Below are 24,367 nucleotides of genomic sequence, written 5' to 3'. Positions count from 1 at the left end.
TAGTAGACACTTCCTTCTGCACAGTAGCACCTGAACGTGTGAGTCAGGTATTAGCCGAAATTCAAAGTGGCAGGAAGTCAGCCATAAACACCAGGTATTGTTTCCCCAATATAATATATCCTGTTTTAATGGTGGTTATTATGTAACAGGTTACACCTGCTTACTTCGGCACCAAGGTTCTCCAAATTACTTCACCCTGTTTTACAGTGTTAGAAGATAGATTCAACACCAATTTACTTGGCAGTTTATCTGGCAAGGGAAACTTTTATTGCATGCCATAAGCAGCAAAACCAAACCCTGCTCCTTGTTGTTGTTTTGGGGGGGGGGTTCAAGAAAAGGAACATGAAAACCCTCAGCCTGAAAATAACTCCTTTTGTCTCTACCCAAGAAGCTCCCTGCTCCCTTTCAGCTTTTGAGAAGAAGTAGGAGTAGTAGTGGTGTTTGGATTTGATATCCTGCTTTATCACTACCCAAAGGAGTCTCAAAGCAGCTAACATTCTTTCCCTTCCTTCCCCACAACAAACACTCTGTGAGGTGAGTGGGGCTGAGGGACTTCAAAGAAGTGTGACTAGCCCAAGGTCACCCAGCAGCTGCATGTGGAGGAGCAGAGAGGCAGAGGGGAACCAAACATGGACAGAAAGCCAGGAGGAGGATGGTTGAAGCCAGGGATGAGGAACCAGCAGCTCTCTAGATGTTACCAGCTCTGATCATCTCTTACCATTGGCCATGCTGGCTGAGGCTGATGGGAGTTGGAATCCAGCATTGTATGCAGGACCAGAAGTTTCCCATACTGTTGCAGCTGGTCTCTGAAGCTCCCGATTTTCACTCCTACCCAGCACAGTTGTTCCCCCTCAAAGGCTGATGTCAGAAAGGAGTGGCTTGTTTTACACTGTGACTGCCCAACCTTAACCTTCACACAACCATTCCTCAGTGCTTTTTTCCACAGGGGGTACTCAAGGGTATGCAGTACCAGCACCTCATTTTGTTGTTGTTTAAAAAGTGTGGCACTTATTGGAACAACTTCATGGTGAGTACCAACACCTATTTCTCTAGATAGAAAGAAAAGCATTGCCAGGATCCAATCAGCAGCAGGGAGGTTACCAGGAAACAGGCCCCAATTGCTATTTAGAATCCGGTTTAATTCATGGTGCAAAGAGAGCCCAAGTCTTGGGCCATTACAAACATTCACAAATATTCACACATACTGTGGTGGGCAGGACAGGGAGGGGGCACACAAGCATACGAGCTCACGCAGCCTGGTGCCTAGACCTTCATCTCTCCAGTTTCCAAATGCATCCCAGACCAAGGCTTTGGGGGGGGACACTCAGTCCTCATGAATGTTGAAGAGCTTGGCAACTTCGTTCAGGTCAGCGTGCTCTTCCCCATCCTTGATGATCTGCAAGAGAAATAAAACAGCTTCTGCCTTGTGTTCATTTACCTGCTATGAGCCTACACTGTTCAGCTGAAGCTCCTGAACTGCCACTTACTCCACTCTGCTATCAACCACCATGGGGTGTCCTTTTTGAAAAGCCCCCCGCCCCTAGGCCAATCTCAGCACTGCTACTATCTCAGAAAGTGACTAGGTGGTCATGTTTTCTGATATCTCCGCACTGTAAATAATATGCACAATAAAACTCTTAAAGACAGTGCGGACTGGAGCGTCATTACTCGAGAGTAGCCGCAACAACCCCCTGACAGATGCAATGCAACATACTTAATCTGCAAAACCTGGGATGAGATAGAACTAATGGCCTAGCCTAGATGTTTCTCAGGTGTGTTCTCCTGATAGAGGGAGGGGGCAGGGCTAGGAAATACTCTTGTCCAAGGTCTTAGAAAACCTCTCCCAGTCAGGACAAATAGTACTGATCAATACAGGAGACAAGATGACATGACCCTAAATGAAATCCAGCTACTCGTGTAATCTTGAGGACTCATATCCTGCCTTCTCTATTCCTTAGGTGTTGTGCAAGTCAGTCAAGAAGACCAGCCCTGTACTTCTCTTCCATTAGGCTATCAGGAGCATCACCTCCAAGCCTCCTACCTTGCAATTCATAATACATTTATGGCTGTAAAGTTTGCTTTACACTAACTAGATCCTACTTGCAAGTTCTTCTCCTTGTTGTTGTTGTTTTTGTTGTTTTTGCCACACGGAAAAAAGCATGAGCTGGGGAAGCACTGGTGTGCTGCAGTTATCTAAATAGCCACAGACCAAGCACAAGGGTATCACACCAGATGTATGGGTGAACACATGGAGAATGACACATTCCCTGGAAGCACTGTCTGTATCTTCACTAGCATCACTCTACTGGATCACTGACATCTCATCCACGGAGAGTTGCCCATCTCCTATTCACAGCAGTCTGATTACAGCCTCAGAGTTTGGCAGACAAGTCAGTTCTAGTTCTGTTGGCTCTTTTTAAAATATATATATATTAAAAATTAAATCCTTTCTGAAGACCACTGATGCTAACTGCCAAACACAGCATCTTGAGGCAATGAGTGCCACAGGTTGCATCAACAGACCTATTACTTCTTCTGGACTATCAAAAGGCTGCAAGTGGCTTCTACATAAAGTAATTCTTTTTGCCCATGCTATGATTCTTTTAAGTTAGGTATCTTCTACCTTTTCAGACCCAGGGCCTACTTTTAACCCAAACATGCATTTCTTAATCTTTTCCCGTATGTTTGCACCGTGGCAACACTCCTGTTATGACACACCCTGGATCACCCTGAAGCCCACTAGTGGGTTCCGACCCACCAGTTGAAGACCAGTGGGCTAAGTAACAGCAGCCACATGGATGCCGAAGATACACCCCATGAATAAACCCGCCCCCAGACTCATGCTGCTTACCTTTCGAGCAATTGGCATCCGGTTAAAAATGTTCCACAGCACAATTCCCACCACCACTTTATCCCTGAGGTAGAATATGACGCCTTTCCCATAGTCCTCTCCCTGCTGTGGGGCCTGCAGGCTGGAAAGCGAGGCGGCCGAGACCTTGAGCTCTGGTGCTTCTAATTCCGTTTCACTCTCAGAGCGGATTCCAGTACCTAGAATAAACTTGGTCTTAGCCCTGGGCACAGCCTGTTGGGCTCCCCTCTCCTCCTCCCTGCCTTGCATGCCAGGGTCCCCCAACCTGTGGCTCTCCATATGATAATGGACTACAACTGCCATCAGCCCATGTCAGCATGGCTAATGGCCAGGGATGATGGGAACTGTAGTCCAATATGGAAGGACACGGATTGCCCACTTCTGGAATAATCCTTAGCAGGCTGCGTTTCACTCCAAGGGAGAAATCAAAAGCTATCCCTATAAGAAGAAACAAACACTTCTTCCAACCCAAGATGACTCTTTTATGAATCAACCAGTGGAAAAACTGATTAAGGAGCGAAGTTTCACCTGATTCCTCTGTGGCTGATCTTGGGGTGTCCTTTGCTGTTGCTTTAGCAAACACTCCCACAGTGGGCAAGCTGCCATCCACAAGACCAATAGCTTCATAGCCAACATCCGGGCCCAGATCACTCCTAAGGAACCAAGCAAAGACAGTAAGGGCTAGCTCAGAAATCCAAGGCAGATTGTGACTGGCATTCTCAAAGCACAAAGAAAGAATGACTGAACACAGAGAGGCTCTGCAATATCTTGAATCTCTTTATTATAGCCCAGGAAGGTTGGCATGTCTTTTTTTTTTTTTTAAAGCCACCCCACTGCATCCATGTTTTTATAAGGTGGGCTGAAAGCAATCAATGTTTTGGAGCATAACTCTTGGATTACAAGAAAAACAAAATGCTGTCACAGGTATTATGTAGAGTGGCATGTCATTGGTTGCTTTTAGATGCATTCGTTCTACTCATGTGAACATGTTTTTAGCCATATGTGTTTTATCTGTTTTTGTTTTCATTTTTGTGAGCTGCCTTGATTCCCCGTTCTATGGTAGATACGGTAGATGACAGACAGCTAGACAGACAAAAAAACTCATGGGAAGTATATCCAAAGCTGCCTCAACCAGGTCAACTGCTGTCCACCAAGCCTAGAACTGTCCACTGTAACTGTTAGCGGCTGTCCAGGATCTACTGTAACAGACTTTCCCTATCAACTGCTTCCTGAGACCCTTTAACAGGTAATGCTGGATTGAACCTGGAGCACTCTGCTCAACCATTTTGATGCCCTAAGAACCAGAACTTTCCTATTTATTTTAAATAAAAGCTGAAGCATCAAGGACACCGACCACTGGACCAAATCCTAGTTCGGCAGAATATGTACAGCTTTTTGTTATAGCAGCCCCTTCTAACTTGGTGCTCTCCAGATGCCGTTGGATTCCAACACCCATCAGCTGCAGCCAGCAGGGCCAATAGTTAAGGATGGTGGAAACTGTAGTCCCACAGCAACTTAGATGCGCCATGTTGGCTACTCCTGCGTGTAGCTTTGGGGGAGATGTCTGGAATTCTGAGATGAGGAAAGGAATGTTCAATTTCATATTGCAAGGGGTGAGTAGTAGTAGTAGCAATAATAATAATAATAATAATAATAGTGATGGTGATGATTTATCCTAAAATTAGGGGAAAACATATCAGGAAGAAATGTTAGAACCTCTCCTTGCTTTCTACTTGTGGGTTGTTGGGTGCAGGCTTTTTTTTGTTTTGTTTATTTTGTATATTAAGGGAGCATTCAAAAGCCAACCTCAGTCTACAGCCTAACTATCTTATCCCCACCTTATTCTACTGCTTGTGTAGATCAGATCTCAGATGAACATTTAGGATGTGACACAGCCGTTTAGCTCCTGTAACAGAGTTTGTGCTTTTTGTGGCAGCTTTGCCAAACTGCCAGCAATGGTCCTTAGTGCATACTTAAGTGCATAAAGTCCCAGGTTCAGTTCCGGTATCTCAGGCACCAACACAGGGGGAAGATACCTCTGCCAGAGACCCCAGATAGCCATTTTCTATCAAGAGCAGACAATACTGGGCCAAATGAACCAACAGACAGAAGTTAATATGAAAGGCAGATTCTACAACTTTGCTACACCAAGTTGGTGCAAATGCAGCATGTTGAAAAGGTCCAGGAAGATGAGCTCAACATGAGCAAAATCAGACAGAACAAGAGAATCCACATTACCAGAACATGGACTGGTGCCAATATGGCTTTGCCGCTCCCGTCATGTTCTCTCCTGCCAGCCTTCCGCTCACCACAGCGTGATCATGGTGTTCCACACGCCGCCTGCCTAGCTTGATGTCATAGAAGCAAGCAGCATCCCCTGCCTGGGAAAGGTGCAAAGGGTGAGGACTGGGCAGAGAAAGGTCAAATTAATAAGAGATTTATCAGGTCCTTCAAAGCACAACAGTGGCTTCAATCTGGGCACTGTTGGTCTCCAGCTGGGAAAGGTGGCCTGAAACTCTTTTTAAGAATGCTTGCAGCATTGGTGGAGATGGAAAAAGAGGAGGTGGGCTTTTGGAGAGTGATTAAAACTAGAGCGGAATGAAGCTGTCCCATATTCAGCACTGAATATGCTGCTAGTCACAGTCAGGAACCCTTAGCTATTTTCTTTTTGGGGGTGGGGTGGGGGGGAGGAAATTTGTATCATGATGAGGACCAGAAGCTCAACTTTCTTCCCTTAAAATGGGAACAGTTTCTCAACATCCTATGCACATTACTAGATTCCATGTCAACAAGCATGTTGACATGGAATCTAGTAATGTGCATAGGATGTTAACCCCGTTAACCCCTGCTCCTCAAAAGCAACATGCTTGGATGTTCCTTCCAACTGTCATCAACCAGAGGGAGAGAAAACAGTATTTGGGCACTCCTTCATTGTGATTAGATAAAAACAGAGCTTGGTCTCCCCCAATTCCTCCAGCAACCAATTTCCATTGCTGAGACCATTCAAGGGAGAAACAGCTGCAGCCACCTCTCCATCGTACTTAGACCCAGGTACATGACCTGCTGAATTACTGTCTGGCATACAGGTGTGATGAGTTTTGGAGGAAAATTAAGACAGTCTAAAAATAGACTTCTCCAACCTGATTGCCTCCAGGTAGTTAGGACTCCATCTCCCATCGGCCCCAGCCAGCAAGGATGATAGGAGTTGTAGTACAAGAACATCTGGAAGTCTCCAGGTTAGGAAACACTGGTTGAAACCATATCCAAAACAGACTGTTGTTCAATTTCCAAAACCTTTCCATCCTTAGAACATCCAAGGAGAGAAGCAGAGACAGGGCAGGGGAACCACTGATGAACAGACACAGTGAAATAGATCACAGGGTGATGGATAAATAATTGGGGGTTGGGGGTGGAGAGGGCTAAAGTGGAAGCATTGCAAGCTGATCGTTCTGCAGGTCATTTGTAAGCATAATGTTCATGATGTGTACGTAAAGCTTGTTTTCTTTTGTAAACCACATTGGGAGAGCTTTGCCCTGGAAAGCTCCATGTATGTAACCACTTTAAATAATAATTGCTGCTCTTATTATACAGGTGTGTCCCGTTTCCCCCCTCCCCACTAAAGTGTGATCGATTTGTGTGTGGTACTGGGAAATAATTAAACAGATCAATTCAAACTTGGAAATGGTGGGGGAGAGCTGGAGAGTCCTTGTGGCTCTCTGACACAAGTCACTGAAGAGTTCAGTGAGGGTGGAGGAAGCCCCCAAAAGACTGGAGGCACAGTGGGGATTTGTATTGGCTGCTCAATCTCCTTGCCTAACAGCCGACGTGCGGGGTAGCTCAGGAGCAGCACTGCTTTCCCGCGCATCCTCCAGCTGTCCCTGAGCTTCAGTTCCAGTTATGGATACTTTTGGATACAGTATTTTTTGTATGGATTGAAAAGAGAGTGGCAGAGGTGTTTAAAGGTGTTTAGGGGTGCTCCCCAATTTATGCAATTTCACTTATGCGCTCATAACCACTGCATTAAGTGGGAAGTTGCCTGTACTAAATCTTTATAGTCAGTAAACTCTCCAGCAGCTCAGGCCCATTCAGACGCTCTCTCCATACATACACAAACACACTTACCACCCAGATATTGGAGCGGGCCTGGAGCTCTGCATTGACCCTAAAGCCCCCGAAGTCTGAGTCCACCTCCAGGCCAGCTGACTTGGCCAGTTCAACATTGGGCTCCAGGCCCACAGCTGCCACAATGTGATCGGTCTCCACCTGAGTAGCAGAAAAAGCAGACCGTTTTTTAATTCCTCTGAAACTACCTGCACTATGTGGCTGCCAACACTTAGAAGTCTTAGCCCCAAAGTGCTTACAGTCAAAAATTAGAGAGGAGAAAGCAGAGGAAAATGAGTGAAGCAGGAGTCAGCTTAACTGGGGTTTAGAGGGGAAAGTCTATGCATTTATTTCAGTTACAATGACTTGTTGGTTTCAGTAGGGAGCAGGAACCGAGGGTTGAGTTACATTATGATCACGATTCACTCCTTTTGTGCACAGACACACACACATAAACATAAGAAGCAGGACCTGATCACAATAGCACTCTCCTCTCCTGTGGTTTCCAGCAACATATTCACAAGTGTTATACTGGCTCCGACAGTGGAGGCAGAACATGGCAAAGGCAGGTGATCCATCTTGTCATTTGCCCAGTACTCACTTTTCTTCCATCCTTTAGTCTTATTTGCAGCCGGTTTCCAACAACAGATACAGACTTGACAATGGCATTGGGCATCACATTCACTCCCTCTGCAAGTAAAGCACAGAAAACAACTACTGTCTGATGGCAGGAGGCAGAGAGATGCAGTGGACAAAGACAGCAATGCAAGGGCTCCCAGATGTCTGCATTTTTCTGGACATTACTGGGATTTCAAAGGTAGAATTGACATCTGGGGGGAATTTCCAAAAGGTGGTGCTTCGTCCTGGATTTTAGGCAGGTCAATCGGCAGGTGTTTTAGGCAGCACAACAACTTTGGGATCTTCTTTAAAAAAAGCTCAACAATTTTTGGGGTGTCCTGATTTTTACTTTTTGAAATATGGGAACCCAAGCAATACCTGAAGGTTGCACATGCCTTGCTGCCTACACAGAGCAGAGCCAGGCAGAGAAAAGACACAGCAGCAGGGTTGGTCAAGATCTGGACGGCATCCAGCTCACCCCAGGGCAGCAAAAGGAACAGTGCTGGTGCCGCAACACCTTCAATTTAAAGCTAGAGATCAATAACTTGTGGGCCAGGTTTGCGTACCCCATGCTCATTGTAATTGCTAGCACTGCATTCTTGCCTGCCACCTTTCCTTTCAGTACCGGAAGTGTGCGCATGGATGCTAACTTTATGAGCGAGTGCCTCTACATGCCTTGACTTCCTGTTCTTCCCCGCTCCATTTGTGCTTTCCTATCTATTAGGCTCATCAGCCTGCAGGCAGGTACTGTGGCATTTTAATAAATCTGTGCAAACTTTAGAAGCTTTGTAAACTAAGCATGCAGGGATGGAACAGGAGTGCCACCAATCATTACAACACAGCAGAGAGAGAGGAAGTGGGGGATTAGAATAATAGAATTGTAGAGTTGGAAGAGACCATGAGGGTCATCAAGTCCAGCCTCCTGCAATGCAGGAATCTTTTGCCCAACGTAGAGCTCGAACCCACGACCCTGAGATTATGAGTCTCACACTCTGCCAACTGAGCTATCCCAGCTTTTGCTTAAGGCGAAACATTAATAGCTGAGTCAGAAAGAGACTTGGCAGGGCAATTACAGAGGCATGGCAGGCTAGGATGCAGTTTACAAAAAGGGATCTTGCCTATGGTTATAGCTGGCAGCAGGGAGATCTAAGGAGGGGTTGCAATGCAGGGTGCACAGAAGTGGGGAAGCTTTTTAAGTCAAGGGCCACATTCTCTCCAGGGTGGGGTAGGGTGGGGAGTTACATACCAGCAGAAACTCGCTTTAATTCTGTTTCTGCCAGTCCTACCCATCCCCCCCAAAAAAATCTTTTTCTTTCTCATGGCCCAACACAGAAACAGAACTGGCTCACCAGGAGAGGAACACAGCACTTGCTCTTCATTCCTGCAAGTTGCTGGGAGAGATGAGGTGAGACTGCAGCTGGATGGGAATTTGCCACAAGCCAGATTCAGCCTGCACAACAGCAGTTCCCCACTCCCGAGCTGCAGGAAGGGGCTTACACCTGGCTGTCCCAAGAGCGAAAATGCAGAGTAGCAATTGCAAAGGGAGTCAGAATGCAGATGCTAGGTGGCTGGGCAGATATGCTATAAACAGCTAGGAAAATGTGCCTTGGCCATACCGAAGGCATGAGATAAGGATGTTGGGGTGGCAAGCCTCAGCTCTGCCTCCTAGGATCAAACGGCAGAGCTGCCTCATGGCACAAGAACTGTGGAACAGAAAAATGGCTTGGAGACAATTCTCATGCAAGTCTTCCTGCTGACAGGCTGTTGCAGCCTCAAAATCAGACCATGCCAGTCCACAGCCCAGGCTGACACGCGTCTGGGTGCTTAAGGATAGCCTCCCAACAGCTCCAGCACAAAGGCAGAAAAGGGAGGGCCTTACCTCGCCTGACTTTGTTGGTGGTCCAGTGGCTCAAGTACTCAGGAAGAACTTTGCCCATGTTGCCATTCTCTGGGAACATCTGGATCACTTCTAGGCCCCTTGACTGTGCTGCAAAGGGAATTGGAGAGTGTGGGCTACAATTTGTTTTAGGGCATAATTCAAAGTGCTAAGTCCTAAGGCCTGGGAGCAGAGTACATGAAAAATTGTATTTCTCCCATTTAAACCTGTCCGTGATATAAGAGGCCCTTCAGGTGTCCCCACCTTCACAGAGTAAGCAGGAAGAGACCTGGAAAAAAGGGTCTTTTATGAGATAGCACCCAGTGCAAGAAATACCCTCTGCAGACATGCCCACATGGTACTGTCATAGAAACTGTATAAACCATAAAATTAAAAGTTGGAATGTGTGTGAGAAGGGTTGAGCAAGTGTTTGCAAGGGAACCATGAGACAAGGATGGAATTACATGCACACAGAACTATAGCTGTAACTAAAGGTAAAGGTAAAGGGACCCCTGACCATTAGGTCCAGTTGTGACCGACTCTGGGGTTGTGCGCTCATCTCGCATTATTGGCCGAGGGAGCCGGCGTATAGCTTCCAGGTCATGTGGCCAGCATGACAAAGCCGCTTCTGGCAAACCAGAGCAGCACATGGAAACGCCATTTACTTTCCCGCTGTAGCGGTTCCTATTTATCTACTTGCATTTTGACGTGCTTTCGAACTGCTAGATTGGCAGGAGCTGGGACCAAGCAACGGGAGCTCACCCCGTCACAGGGATTCGAACCGCCGACCTTCTGATCAGCAATGGTTTAACCCACAGCGCCACCTGGGTCCCTAGCTGTAACTAGGAGGAGGCAAAAGATAAGAAAGTTGTTATGGCTTGCGATTATGCCAGTAGAAGCTAATTGGCAGAAGTACTGCCATATATGGACATAACAAAAAAGCTTGTGCTTTTTTCAAATTTGGGAGGCCACCCTTCAACTACTTGTTGGTTCAGGTTGTGTTGCACCAGCCTGGCAACACCTAAATAAAAATCCTGTTTGACTGACAATTGGTGTCTGGGTTCTATTGGCTGTCCAGGCTGAACCCACAGGCTATTGGGTATAGAATCCAAAATTCCCCCAACAGCACCATCAGTGTTAGCTTTCGGTATCGAGTCAATAGAATTCACTGATCGTTTGGGGGATAACATCATTTTACAATTTTCTCAATTTGCAGGAAGACTGCAGGTGTTCGCTTCCATTGCTTTATCTCCTGTTTTTATCTTCAGTGCTGATGCTTTCTGATACTGTTGCTTCTTGATGCTGCGTGCATGCATGAGTGAGAGACAGATTCATGGTAAGATACCTTGGGAGCAAAAGACCAAGAGGTGGCATATGAATATTTAAACACCTGCGCATGTGTGAGCACACACAAAACTGAGAACAAGATTAGTCACAGCAAAAGCCAGTAAATGCATGTACACCTGCTTTTCTTTTATGCCCAGCAGACTTCTGCACACTCAAAAGTGAGAAACTCCTCAAGGCTGGTGTCTGTCTGCTTGGCTTCCTGGGAAATTGGATTGGTACACATCAGCACTTAGGCAGGGCTGTTGTGCTCCAAGCTCCCAGAATCACCCATGCAGGAGAGCAGAACTTCAGTATCCTGAGAACAGCCCCATTTAATACATTAACAACATTCTAGTCCTCATCACTGCAGAAGAGAGTCGGGGGTGGGGAGAGTGTCTGAGCAGCCTCTTGTGCAATTTCAGAACCTGGGAAGATATAAGCTGGACCTCTAGTCATCAGCGGTGAGGATGGAGGGCTAAGAAGCCAGTCATTTTCTAAAAAAGACAACAGACTTAGCGCAGCTAGTCTACAATTAACCTTAATAGTTCTCTCAACAACTCCTCCAAGGAGTAAATCAAAAGGCAAAAATTTGAACATGGGCACATGGGCAGAACATGTGAGATTTTACATGCTGCCAAACTGACCTAATTGCAGTGACAACAATCCAGACCTGATTCATTCCTTCAGAGCAAGGCAGCTCACTGCATTTATTCCACTATTCTCATTTCTAAGTCCTTGCATTGTGGCAGAGTGCTTTAAAATTCTTGCCTTGTTCATCACCACAAGCAGCAGGTTTGAACAGGGAGTAAAAGTGGTTTAGCCAAATAAGCTTGATGATCCAGTGGCTATTTATACCCTTGTCTCACACTCTCAACTCCTGCTCTTTGCAGACTCTCACTAATCAGAGGTCACACTTACCTCTTCGCCCCAAAGCACAGGCTAACTCACTACCCAGGAAACCACCGCCAATAATGGTGACTGACTTGACTTCTCTGGAAATTTTCTCTAGTGAACGGAAATCTTCAACCTGCAAGGAGACAGGGGAGCATTTCAGTGGTTCTCTTTAGTCAGTGTTAGTAACAGTGTCCCTGCTCAGTACATTAATCAGAAAAGTTCTTAGTTTATAGTTTCTCACTGAGACCAGTGAGCTACAAGGTGAGCAGAGGACCTAGGAACCCATTCTCCTTTGGTATTGCTTGAGGTCTACAGGTAACACAAGACAGGGATGTAGGCTTTCCATTATCAAACAATGAAAGTCAATGCAAGCTAAGTTAGCAGTTTGAAGGAAAGCCAAGCATTTGTTGTCTGTTACTAGTTGATTTGGTAACTATGAAAACTCTTGGTTATGGACAAGATTTCAATCCAAATTAAATGGGGCACAGAACCTGTTCTTTGTGGATGACAGTCTAGAAAAATGTTTTTCATTTGCTGCACATTTTTACATTTTTTAAAATGCTCTTAACATTTTAAAATGTTTGTGATTGTTTCCAATGTTTTTAATACCTTTCAACTGCACTGTTCTAACTACTTTGTTGTTTGCCACCCTGGGCTCCTTTGTGAGGAAAGCAGGATAGAAATTAAACTCTCTCCCTCTCTCTCTCCATACTCACACACTCAGGAAAAACAACACATGAAAGGCACTTGCATCTAATGTTATAAATTTGGGGTGGCAGGGAAGAAGACAAGGAAAAAATGAGAAATTGCTCTGGAATTTTCTGATATCTTTCATATCTTGAGATGTTCAAGAAACACTAGCGCTTGTCTGCTTTGCATTTTTTCTTTGTTTTTTTAAATATGCTTTTTAGGGGGGGAATCAATAAGCTTTCAGTTCAATACAATTTCTTAAAAACAAGCCAGTTAATAAGCATAAATTCATCATGGCAACTGATGGGTGAATTGTTGGTCAAAAGATGGTTCCCCTCTTCGGATTACCTTCCGGAAAAGGGTGAGCCTCTGCTGCACCTCTTTGCCTGCCTTCTCAATCACAGGAAGATTCCTTGGAGAACCACCTGAGGACACAAATGAAATACCAAAATCACATGTAGGCAGAATATCAGAGCCCTCTGGCATCTTGGCTAATACCTCAATACACCCCATGTCCACCCACTGTGGACTAAAAGAGAAAAAGAAGCAGCCTCCACATCCTAACCTGTGGCAATTAAGCACTTGTCATAGGAGATTTCTGCACCGTTGTCAAGTTTCACTATGTTGCCTCTGATGTCCATGTGGACCACCTGCAAGTCAAACACAAGCTTATGTTTCACAGAGAAATGAGTGAGCACACAGAACCTGAGCAGCATTCCCTATTGCAGCCTTTCTCAACCTTGGGTCCCCAGATGTTGTTGGGACTACAACTCCCATTATCCCTGACTACCAGTCCTTCCAGTTAGGGATGTTGGGAGTTGTAGTCAAAAAGGGCCTAGGGACCTAAGGCTGGGAAGAGCTGCCCTAATAACCTTTGCATGCCAGTGGTGTGTGGGGGCAGAGGCAAAGGGGGCAGAGCAATGGCAGGGGCGTAGCAAGGGTGCCACCCTGGAGGGACAGACAGTTGGTGCCCCTCCGCGACTCCCAAGCCGAGCCCCGCCGCCCGGTAAAAAGCCTCACTCGGCATGGCGGCGGCTGGCTTCCTCGCTCACCTCCTCTGCTGGCGCGAGCTTTGCTTCTTCCTTCCTGCTGGGCAGAGCCATTGAGGCGAGGCGTCCCTGGTCCGCCCCTCGCCTCCGCGGCTCCGCCCAGCAACAAGGAAGAAGCAAAGCGCAAGCTAGCCGAGAAGGTGAGTGAGCAAGCCAGCCGCTGCCGCGCCGAGCAAGGCTTTTTACCGGGAGGCTGGAGGCTAGCGGGGAGAAGCGTCCCCTCCCACCCACCTGCCACTCCCACGCTGCCCCCCCAAAGATGGACTTTTGGAGAGAAGTGCAAGCGGCGGCACTGGCACCCCGCTACTTAGAGCGCATGCGCAGTGTCGCTACGTAGCGACGCATGCATCGTACGTAGCGATGCATGCGTTGGTGTGTTGTACGTAGTGACGCTGTGCATGCGCGCTACGTAGTGACGCCCCGCCCCAGGGTGCGCATCATGTTTGCCGCTCCGGGTGCCCAGGCGGCTTCCGCCAGTGAGCAATGGTTCTAACTCTTACTTCTGCACAGCTGGCTTCATTCAGTCTATCGCTATATTCATGCAAACAGGGTGCATCACTGCAGTTCAAAGATGTATTCCAGCCAGGAAAACACACACAAGGAGGATAAAGAGAAGGGCTGGTATGGGTCATGGCCAAAGCAGGGGGGGGAGCTAAGCAGAGAGGCTTGGCGGGCCAACATTGCCCCCAAGGCCTGAGATTCCTCATCCTGCATACATCATCTTGAGAGGACCTCTGATGGGCTCCCCTGACTTGGGTGACAATAAGAGAAATGGAGGCAACCACTGCTAATGGAAGAAACTACAGTATCCACTGCCTGGTGCCAACTCTTATCTTCTGGCACCAGGCAAGCCCTTTTTAATTTTTGCATGCCTTTTAACATTTCTCCTCCCTAGGAACATAGGAAAAAAACCCTAGGCCAAGTCAGGCTACTGATCTATCTAAATACACATTGTCTATGCACTGACTGACAGCAAAAGCTCTCTACCATTTCCAACAGAGGTCTTTCCCAGCCTGGCTTGGAGACTGAACCTGTAACCTTCCACAGCCAACATATGCACTCCGCCAATGAGCCAGCCCCCTGCTAAAATTGGGTGTCATGCTGCTTTATATAGAGCAGCATCTCTTTCAGTTTTGACACTGATTGGGTTTGTTATTGATTCTGCTTTGGTTTCAAGAAATAAATAAAGGAGAGGATATAAATCCCTTCAGATACGGTACTGATGAAACAGATGTAATCAATGCTACACTAACCTTCCTTCCAGTGAGGACGGCCACTCCACCATTCTCTAAGTGAGGCAGGTCACGTGCAGATACATAGAAAGACGGTGGCTGGAAGTATATACTGCATTGGGGTGATAAATAAGATGGGAGAAAGTGATGCTCCACTCTAAGTAGCCATTACCTTCAGACTTGCTTCCTCCACATGCTCAAACCCAGCAGTGGCCAATGTGGTCACCTCCACATGCTGTTGGATGATATCTCCCATCATCCCTGACCACTGGCCCTGGGGCTGGTGGGTTTTGGTAGTCCAACAATGCCTAGAAGACCCTACTCTGCCTATTCCTGTTTTAATATCTCCAGAGGTGACCCTGCTTACCAGTGCTTGCACTACTTTCCTCAAGTTAGGTAGCTGAAGATTAGGACTTCTGGGTAGCGATACCCTCTGGGTGGAATTCACTGCCCCATGAGGCCAGCAAAAGTCAATCCTTGATGAATATTTAAAAGCGGGTAAAATCTTAGTTAGGAACAACACTTGCTGCTTAAGACTGGCTGCTGCTGCTGTTATTTTACTGTTGCAGGCTATTATTATATAGGGTGCCCATTTTTATTGTGCTTACTGTTAGATTATTATATCATTATATCATGGGTCATAAGCTGCCTCGAGAGCCCTTAGCTTTTGGTCAAAAGCTACTAAACTGTACAAAAATACATTAAACTTAAAACTCAAAAGCAATTCTTGGGAAAGATACCAGGATCCTTCATGCCAGTGATGGGTTGACCTCATACTTTTTATAAAAAAAGCACAGAATCTTCATGGTCCACCAGCATGTTTTAAAGGTACAAAGTAAGCAATTCACAATCTCTCAATACTTAAGCTGTAACTGATCTGTGTTGAGCAATCATGAGTATATACTCTTGCTCAAGGACATACAATGAGCCATGCTGGACCAAGAGCAAAGAGGTCCATCACTGCAAGGATCCGGCAACGAGCAGGTCTAGGAGCCAATGCCCCAACCTGCAGATAACAACCCAACTTTTTGCTCCAAAATTATTCAGTTGGGAAAGAGCTGCAGCACTTGAGGGAGGAGGTGCCTCAGGAACAGCTAGCAAATTCATACAGGGAGCAGGGAACAGAACGATTTCAACCAGCATAGTAAAGAGCCCTGACTTGGCTTTCAGGGACCTATTCTGCACCACTCATTGCCAAGTAGGAACATGAGGCACCTATTTGGGTGACAGCAGATACTTTCCAGGGCATTGCTTTGTATTCCAAGTCTCAAACACTCACATTGATTATCATTTTGTCACATTTGGGGGGCAAATGTAGTGAGGGATGAACAAGAAACCCACCTCCTCTGTTTACCATTCCATTGCTTGAACCTCAGCGTTTCTGGGACATCTGGGTCATCTGAAAACCACAGTTCTTTGGAAAGTGGCGGCCGCATGTATGGAAGTTCAGGGTCTTCAGACACAATCAGTACCTTGGACATGAGGCAGTGGAAATAATTACCTCGAGAACCTCAACAAGTACAAGAAAATTTGACGTTGCAGCCAAACTCCGTGCTTCTGTCACTTACCCTGGCCCCAGGATCTCGAGCCCGGATGGATCTGGCTGCAGCAAAAGCAGCAGTGCCTCCACCAATTAGTAGGAAAGGTGCATGGGACGGAACTTCTGGGCGAGCGGCTGCTTCTGTTTCTTGGGCTGCAAGCAACAGATAACCAAGTGGACAGTGAAGGCAACCACAAAGGTACACCCAAACAGAAAAAGGTCTCTCGTCCAAAAGAAACAGAAAGGGAAGAGAGCTAAGTCTCATCTCTCTGCCTGAGAATAATTTTAATACCAAAGAAACAATATTAGTGTGTAATATAGTGACTTCATGTATTCAAAATGCATCTGATATTTTTGTTGTTGTAATCCTCAGAACACCTCTATGAAGTAGGTCAATAGTGCCACCCACAGATTGGAAGTGAGGGGCTGAAGCTTAGAGGACAGTAGCTTACCTAAAACCACCTAACTCCAACTCCTATCAGCACAAACAACAGTCAGGTGTGATGGGAATTGTAGCAACACTTGGAGGGCCATAGGTGCTCTGCTCCTGCTGTAAGCTTTAGTACAACTTAGCAAACCCTCCAAAATAATGGTGGTCATGCCAAAGAGACAAACAAAGTCAGTCTAAAGGTTAAATCCCAGGTTAAAATCCCTGACATCACCATGTAGGGATAGGAAATCCTGGAGGGCAGGAGATAATATTAAGCTAGACAGATCACTTATAACCCAAAATAGAAGAGCGGACAGCAGCTCCATCATAGCCTCCACTGCAGCATTTATTTCTGAACCAGCACACATTGTAAAAATAACACTATTCAAAGATACTTTGGTGGTGGTGGGAAGGATACAAAGTCCGTCTGTCTTGAAGCACTCTCTCACCTGCTGTGCTCTGGGAGGCAGCATCTGCTTCTGGAAAGAGAGGAGATGCAATTTGGAAAGCTGCCATGTGCAGGTAAGCAGAACGCAACTTCACATCACACACAGATCAGGCCAACATGCTAATTTGAAGGGGATGTCTGCTACAGCTAACAGGACAGGGTCACATTTGCTCAGAATCTTACCACTACAGGCCCGTTTTCCCTCTGTTGACAACTCCATTTCCTTACATGATGGTAAAACCTTTTTAGAAAGTGAACCTCATTTGAACTCTCTTCTTTGCAGGTCCCAGCTTGCAAACCAACATTTTATAGCAGGGACCTGCTTTGACTCCTATCAGCCCCAGCCAGCATGGACAGCTGTCGGGGTGATGAGAGCTTGAGCTCAACAACATCTGGAGGTGTTACACATCCCTCTTCTAAAGGTTGAGGCAATCCTGATAAAGCTGGATACATACCTGACAGAGGTTCTGCATCCTGCTCGGGGCGCTGATCCATTGTTGCAATGCGCTCATTATACCGCTTTTGATCTTCTCTTAATACCTTGTACGCCTAGACAACCAAACAGGTGACAATTTTGACATACATTTGGTTTATCTTTGCATTTACTGTTAGCTGAGCAATTGGCTTTTGTCCACCTGGCACACTCAGGAAAAGTGGCTTCATTCCAAGGAAGTAAAGCAAAAAAAGGGAAGTGTCTGACTCCCCAGGGAAGGACAGTGGGAACACATTTTATCCAAGGATTGTGGGCTTGAAATGCAAGGGGGAATTTGAGAGACCCCTTTTGCAGATGGGAGAGAATTTCTGCAACTCTAAGTGAAGGTTACTACAGAGGACTGGCCAGGCTTAGATTTAGCAAACATATAAAGGTGCAGACAACTGGAAAACCTGATCAGTAGATCAGCAGCTACTGGCCCCAGGGGCCAAATCCAAATGTAGCTTCCTTAAGGCACCATCAATGCAGGGGCAAGACAGCTGTGGGATGGGGGAAGCAGTGGCTGTGGTCTTGAGAGGCTAGATAAGTCTCAGCAGGCTAGTCGTACTCAAATGTTGCCTCTAGTGAAAGTCGCTGCCGACTGGAGATATATTGCTGAGAAATAAAATGGTTCAAAGTGGACTATTTCTTCCCCTCTCAACAAAAAGTAAATAAATAAAACCATGTATACTTTCCCAAAGGGGGTCTGAAAAAGTAACAGGATACCCCAACTCCATGCAAAAAGTGAATTAAAGCATCTATTAGCATGAGCAAAAATCACACAAATATGAGGGAGAAGAAGTAGAGGAAAAGGAAAGTTAGCAATTGCTAAAAATGAAAAAGTGTGCAAGGTTCTTCTTAAACAGGTACAAAATTATATAAGATAAAAGAATAATGATGGAGAGACAGAGAGAGATAGACAGACAGAGAATCAACAACCATCAACAAAGAAGTTGAGCCTTCAAAGACAGCAGGAGCAAAGACAAGCGTTTGATTTACCACAACCAGAAGCATGAACTCCAAAGTCAGCCTTCCCCAACCTCTCTAGATGTTTATCTGGACTCCCATTAGGCCAAGCCAACATGGCTGAAGGTCAGTGCTGATGGGAGTTGTAGTGCAACAACAACAACTAGACAGCACCAGGTTGGAGAAGGCTGCAATAAAGCTCGAATTTATAGAAAGATTAGTTTGTGAACATTTCAGTCTGCCAGCATGAAATGGCAAGCTTCAGTTATGTCATGCACCACCCACCAGCCCAGGCAACAAACTCAATGGAAAGCAGCTTACATAAGCACCTGCCCCCGTAACTGCTCCTCCTACTATTAAGAAGTACATTAGGTTGTTGCTGCCCTTGCCAGGAGCACCTGGAGACGTTAGCGATCTAGAAGGGGGTCTGAGATGCAGGCACTGCAAAACTAAAAGGAGACAGGGAGGAAAGAGAAAAGGGAAAGGAAGCAGAGAGCTCTGAGTATGAGATTAGGACATTGGATTATACAGATCTTGGGGTGAGCAAGGACTGTGTCAAAACCAGTATGCTAAAAGACAGAAGGTGTTTATTTATAGTAAAGAAAAGAACTCTTTTCATCCCTGATTCATTGTAGATTTAGCTTTGACCATGAAAAGAAGCAACCTTGTTCAAGAACAGCCACTGCCTCCTCCTCCTGCAGCTGAGGAATGTGAGAAGGTGAGGTCCACACATAATATCTGCTAGTTCATGAAATTATTCTGCAGAAGAGAATGTTAAAGCAGGTGTCTGTCTTACTCCCAGATGCCACAATTCTTCCCCATTACCACCAGCAGTTGCAAAGGTTCTGCTGCTTCTTTGGCTTGGGTCCTAAACATTTTGACATGATGATGATGATGACGATGTATGAAGTGGCAAAAATGCACAAGAGGTGCACACTATTCCAAAGGTCCTTTCCTAACATTCAAAATAAATGAGAGGCACACTCTGAATCTCCATCTAGTTGCTCTCTGAAATTATTCACATCCCTCTGTCCAAGGAACCCAGCATAATGTCTTCAGCTGGCAGGTAACTGTACATTTGCACAATAAACTAGATTTACCCATGACTCCACCAAAACAGGTTTCAAATTGCCCACCCCAAACCCTATACTGTTTCTTTAGAGGAGGAAGCACATGCAAAGAGTAAAGTGTGTGCTTTGCATACACAAGTCTCCAGTTCAATTGCTGGCATCTACAGTTTAAAAAAAGTATTGGGAAGTAGGTCATGGGAGATATCTCAGCCCCAAACCCTGGAAAATTGTCACCACTCAGTTGCCAAAACAATGGGCAGCTTACTAGGCCTCTTTTCATTTACAAGATCAATTATTAGCTCCTCTGAAGAGTGTTTTAGGCTGTCCCCAACAGTTTCCCTTTAGAAAATGATTTTGGTGTGGTTCCATGGCAGATCCTCTGAATGGTTTGGGAAGTATCTGATGCTGCATAGGTGCTCAAGCTAAGAAGGGTTAGACTTGGCCAGTCCCTGGGATCAGAGACCACTGGGAACCTCAGGTTAAAAGTAGCTAGTATAATAAATATTGCTTAGAACAATATCTTTATATATTGTTTTGTTGTTTAGAATACCCAATGCTTTAATTGTAAGCTATGCTTTATATGGACAAAGTCCAATGCAAAAGCTTTCCTAGTAAAAGGGTTTCAACAAAGAGACAATGGATGACTGGTAATAGCCAGACTGGTAATAGACTGTGATTTGGATAATAGCCCTGGAAAGATCAACTACTTGTCTGAGCTAGTAAATATTTCTTACCCCCATTCTCCCTAGTGTCACAGTTCCTGGCAGTTACTCTCAAATCAGCACAACTCCAAAATAGCTGGTCAGTAGTGGCACCAGTGGCTGATGCAGGATTTCACCAGGGTTGGGAGCAAGAAAAGGAGACACTGAATAATAGCAGCTTTTCTATTTTAAAAGGGTCTCCAGTAGGCCATGGAAAGCTTGCTGAGATAGAGCATCAAAGCAAGACAAATGAGCCAAGAACTAAGAACATGTTGCACAAACGCAATCAAAACATCCTGCAGAACCCAACTGCTTAAAGACTCAGAGGTTCGATTCTCAGAGAACAGACAAACCAACTGTTCTGCTATCAGGTTCACGCACAAAGCTCATGTACCCATTCTTTCCCCAAAGTTTTCTAGTGATGGCCTGCAATAATGGTTTGAAATGGATTTCCAAATCTGTTTTGGAGGCAAACCATAGTTTGATCGAGTTGAACATAACAGCCACCCATGGTTTACTCAAACCAGGAAGGGAATCAGAGTGTGCAAGGGGTGCAACAAGTCTGAGGTCTGATCCTGGTGACCAAACCACAATTTAAGAACCAAGCCAATTTTCCTTTTTTGTCCTCGGTTAAGTCCTGTTATTTAAGAATCTGATTTTAAATGATAATTCATAACTGACCTTCTTTTGAAAAAAGGGTATTGTGGGAGGACTTCCAGAACGGATTAAGTTCAAGAACCAAGGTGCCACTGTATAGCAGACATAGTAGCCATTTGTTTGTGTATATACTGTATTGTGTTTACCCTTCTGGTGAGATAACTGAAACAATGTGAGAGAAAAGGTTAACTTTTGAGCCAGGCCTAACTTTGCTCCTTTAGGGTATTAAGAACACTGTGAGATTTTTGGAGACGGAAAAGAGAAGCACAGAAACAGAGATGAGAAGCAGGAAGAGCAGAAACCAAAGGAGAGCTTAGAAGAGAAATGACCACCGTGTAGCAGGAGACATGTTGCTCTTTTCTTGACCATCAGGCCTTTCTACTTACATAGGCCCCTGCTCCTAAGGCGGATAAGCCCACAAGAAAGGCAAAGACAGTATTTTCGCCTTTGCCTCCCGGAACACCAGAACTAGTCATTTGTCTGCTCAGCTGAACTTCTAAGGGAACTTTCCATCGCTGAAAGAAGTTGCCTGGAAACATAATTTGTTAGGAGGGAGAATAGTCAACAGTGTACCTTAACACACTAGCTAAGTTATAAACTGACAGTGGAGCAATCTACTTGTTTCACAGTGAGTGCTACATTGGTACTAAAATTATTTCACTGAGACATCCCAAAAGATAAAAATTGAACTGTCTACCCTCTAATGCAAAGCACAAAGGTGAAACTCAGATTTAAAATAAGGGGCTCAAGGTGGCTCACAACAAGGTTCCTCCTCTTCTCTCCCCTCCCTCCCGGTGTCTATAATCACAATCACTTTATTATGAAGGTTAAGTTGAGACACAAGGGCCACATTAATTCTGGCTTACCGTGGTTTATTGTGAATGTGAAATAGACTGGTACACATGCTGTCCCATCACTCCCACTTTAGTCTTCCCCGGGGCAAGCATGTTAAGCAAACCAGGAAACCTTGGCACCCTGTTATGTCTGAACCAAGAATCATGGTTTGTAGCTCCTTAAGAGGCCATGATCTCCAAGCCATGCCTCAGGTTGGCTAGCAATCATGGCTTGTTAGGAAGCAACAAAGAGCAAATGCTTCAACACCTGTACTTTGAAACTCCCTGCCTATTGCTATTAGGCAGGCACCATCACTATAATCTTTTAGATGCTTGCTGAAAACTTTTTGTTTCAATCTTATACCTATCATATGCAATCCTATACATGCATATTAGCCACACTCAGTGATACTTCCTCCCAGGCAAGTGTGCAAAGTTACTTGGTCATTTTCAGTTGGCAACTAGGTTCAGCAAGATACACTCAAAGGTACTGATAGAACTGTAATCTATATAACTGGCAACTGTGAGACCACAACTTAGAACCATAGCAAGCTTTGAGGCCACAGCTAAGAACTAAGTTTAACACTGACTAAAAGCATTGACTGACAACTTGGCATTCCATTCCTGTCTATAGGCAAGTGGACTGATTTCCAAAAGGAAGAGTAACTGTTCATAAGCACCCATTAACTTCTCCCTGTTACTAAGTCCCCTAACATTACAAACCTGCAAAAAATTTACTCACCTGCTTTGTTCTCATAAGGGACATTGCTCTTGTGAGTGAAAAACAGACTGGTTTGTTTGTTTAAAGCAGGCTTAAAAGTGCAGCAAACATGTGAAGGAGTGGCAGAGAGCACTCTGTCCCTCCTTCATCAGCTTGCTAACTCGCCTATGTGGAATTCCAGGTCCAATACAAGACTGATTCAGCTGTGATTTGACACCTTCAAAGACATAGTAAAGGTTAAGTAAATGGGAGTCTGTTTTCCCCATCATGCCTACTACAATTTAGTCACATGAGTCTTGCAGCCCAAGTCTATGCAAAGCTAAGGTATTCCTAAACTTAAAGTCAATGATTTCAGTGAGTTTAGGAATACCTTAGCTTTGCATAGACTTGGGCTGCAAGGCTCATGTGACTAAATTGCACTTGGAAAGATCTGGAATTGTTGTTGTTGGCATCCATCTATCTGTACTTTACACATGCTTATTACTTAATTTAATAAGCCCCACTGAAATCATCAGGGATAACTTCCAGGTAGACCTGCTTGGGAATATTACACTGGGCCTCGTTTTTTTCTTTTCTTTAAGATTTGAGACTTATTTCCAGGTAAACACTTTCATAATTGACCAGGGAGAAATACAGGCTTGCGTTCTCAATTTCAGAAATGAGATCATTTTAGGAATTCAACAGCCAAATATCTACACTGACTAATTAGTTAGATATATGAACACGTCAAGTGCTGGGCTCTTCTTGAAATCTTTCATTTAATTAACCAACACCAGTAGGGTGTTGACTCTAGGCACTGTACTTAAATATTTGTCCGTTTAGGTTTACCAAATTCTCTTCTCTAGCCTCTTAATACCATTCTACAGTAACTGCAATCCTAACCAATTTGAAAATAAATAAATGTTCTCCAAAAATGTAGGCTATTAACATATGGGTGCCAACAAAGGCTTCTTAGGACATAAACAAAAGGATGAAACAACAGTAATAATTGGTTGCAAGACCAATAAATCTACCTTTTAGGATAGAAAAGTGAGTTCCATTCACTTGGAAAGATCTGGAATGGTTGTTGTTGGCATCCATCTATCTGTACTTTACACATGCTTATTACTTAATTAATAAGCCCCACTGAAATAATCAGGGATAACTTCCAGGTAGACCTGCTTGGGAATATTACACTGGTCCTCGGGTTTTTTTTTTCCTTCAATAGCTTTGGGGGAGACTTGACATGCACAGCAACCTTTGCAGAAGTATAGCGTCATAACGACCCATAAACTTCCTTGGAATAAAGCGTCAGTTTCGCATTGTCTTTGTGCATTATGCGGTACCTTGGGGGTTTTTTTGATCTTGTTGTTGTTAGCTGGCAACTCCATCCTTTACTCTCTCCTTATCCCACCCCCACCCCGAGAATCAAAGCAGGTAGAACTTATTTCCTTATGTGGACATCTGGAACGAACGAAGCAATTTCATAGCTAGAAGTTGTGAACATGTTACCTACGTTCAGAATTAGCGTGTATGTGTGTGTTTAATGTACCCTAAAAACAAAGACATGTCATTTATGGCAGTCGTACTGCAGCAAGGGAAGCACTGAACCCATTTTCCCGAAGGGGAGACTGAGGGACTTGAAAAGACCTTCTGGAGATTCGCACCCCCCGCCCCAGGCCACGCTGGCGAAACCCCCGCTCACCTGTCCCCGCACGGCCCCGTGACCTTGGGCCCAGCGCCCGCACAAGCCTGGTAGCCACGCGGCAGCGGAACATGATGGCGGCGGCAACGGGCACCGACCCGACTCAGGTCCGCTCCCGGGTCTCCCCCTCTACTGACTGAAAGACGCCCGCGCAACGCCGGTCTCCCTGCGCACGCGTGTTCCCTGTCAG

The 24,367-nt window shown here is 45.3% G+C and overlaps 1 protein-coding gene across 3 annotated transcripts; it reads right to left on the bottom strand.

Moving 5' to 3' along the window:
- Positions 1 to 1,118: 1,118 nt before the first annotated feature.
- AIFM1 (apoptosis inducing factor mitochondria associated 1) lies at positions 1,119 to 24,333 on the bottom strand. Of its 3 annotated transcripts, none has more exons than XM_035123086.3 (17): positions 24,178 to 24,333; positions 21,326 to 21,468; positions 17,529 to 17,622; positions 17,075 to 17,104; positions 16,224 to 16,348; positions 15,997 to 16,127; positions 14,677 to 14,767; positions 12,940 to 13,024; positions 12,723 to 12,799; positions 11,709 to 11,817; positions 9,468 to 9,575; positions 7,572 to 7,660; positions 6,992 to 7,132; positions 5,108 to 5,250; positions 3,398 to 3,522; positions 2,852 to 3,048; positions 1,119 to 1,396 (listed from the first exon to the last, which is right to left on the bottom strand). In XM_035123086.3, exons 1-17 carry the CDS (start codon positions 24,248 to 24,250, stop codon positions 1,325 to 1,327), a joined length of 1,833 nt encoding a protein of 610 aa, XP_034978977.3. In that variant the 5' UTR covers positions 24,251 to 24,333; the 3' UTR covers positions 1,119 to 1,324. The 3 variants fall into 3 exon arrangements, with proteins under 3 accessions (XP_034978977.3, XP_034978978.3, XP_088520676.1); XM_035123087.3 differs by lacking the exon at positions 21,326 to 21,468 and adding an exon at positions 18,833 to 18,960; XM_088664550.1 differs by lacking the exon at positions 21,326 to 21,468.
- Positions 24,334 to 24,367: the final 34 nt, after the last annotated feature.

This window comes from Zootoca vivipara, chromosome Z2 (assembly GCF_965207765.1).
Source record: "Zootoca vivipara chromosome Z2, rZooViv2.hap1.1, whole genome shotgun sequence".
In the NCBI taxonomy this organism is placed as follows: Eukaryota; Metazoa; Chordata; class Lepidosauria; order Squamata; family Lacertidae; genus Zootoca; species Zootoca vivipara.
The sequence above is the reverse complement of the archived record's forward strand: the minus strand, read 5'-3'. Positions and strand labels throughout refer to the sequence as shown.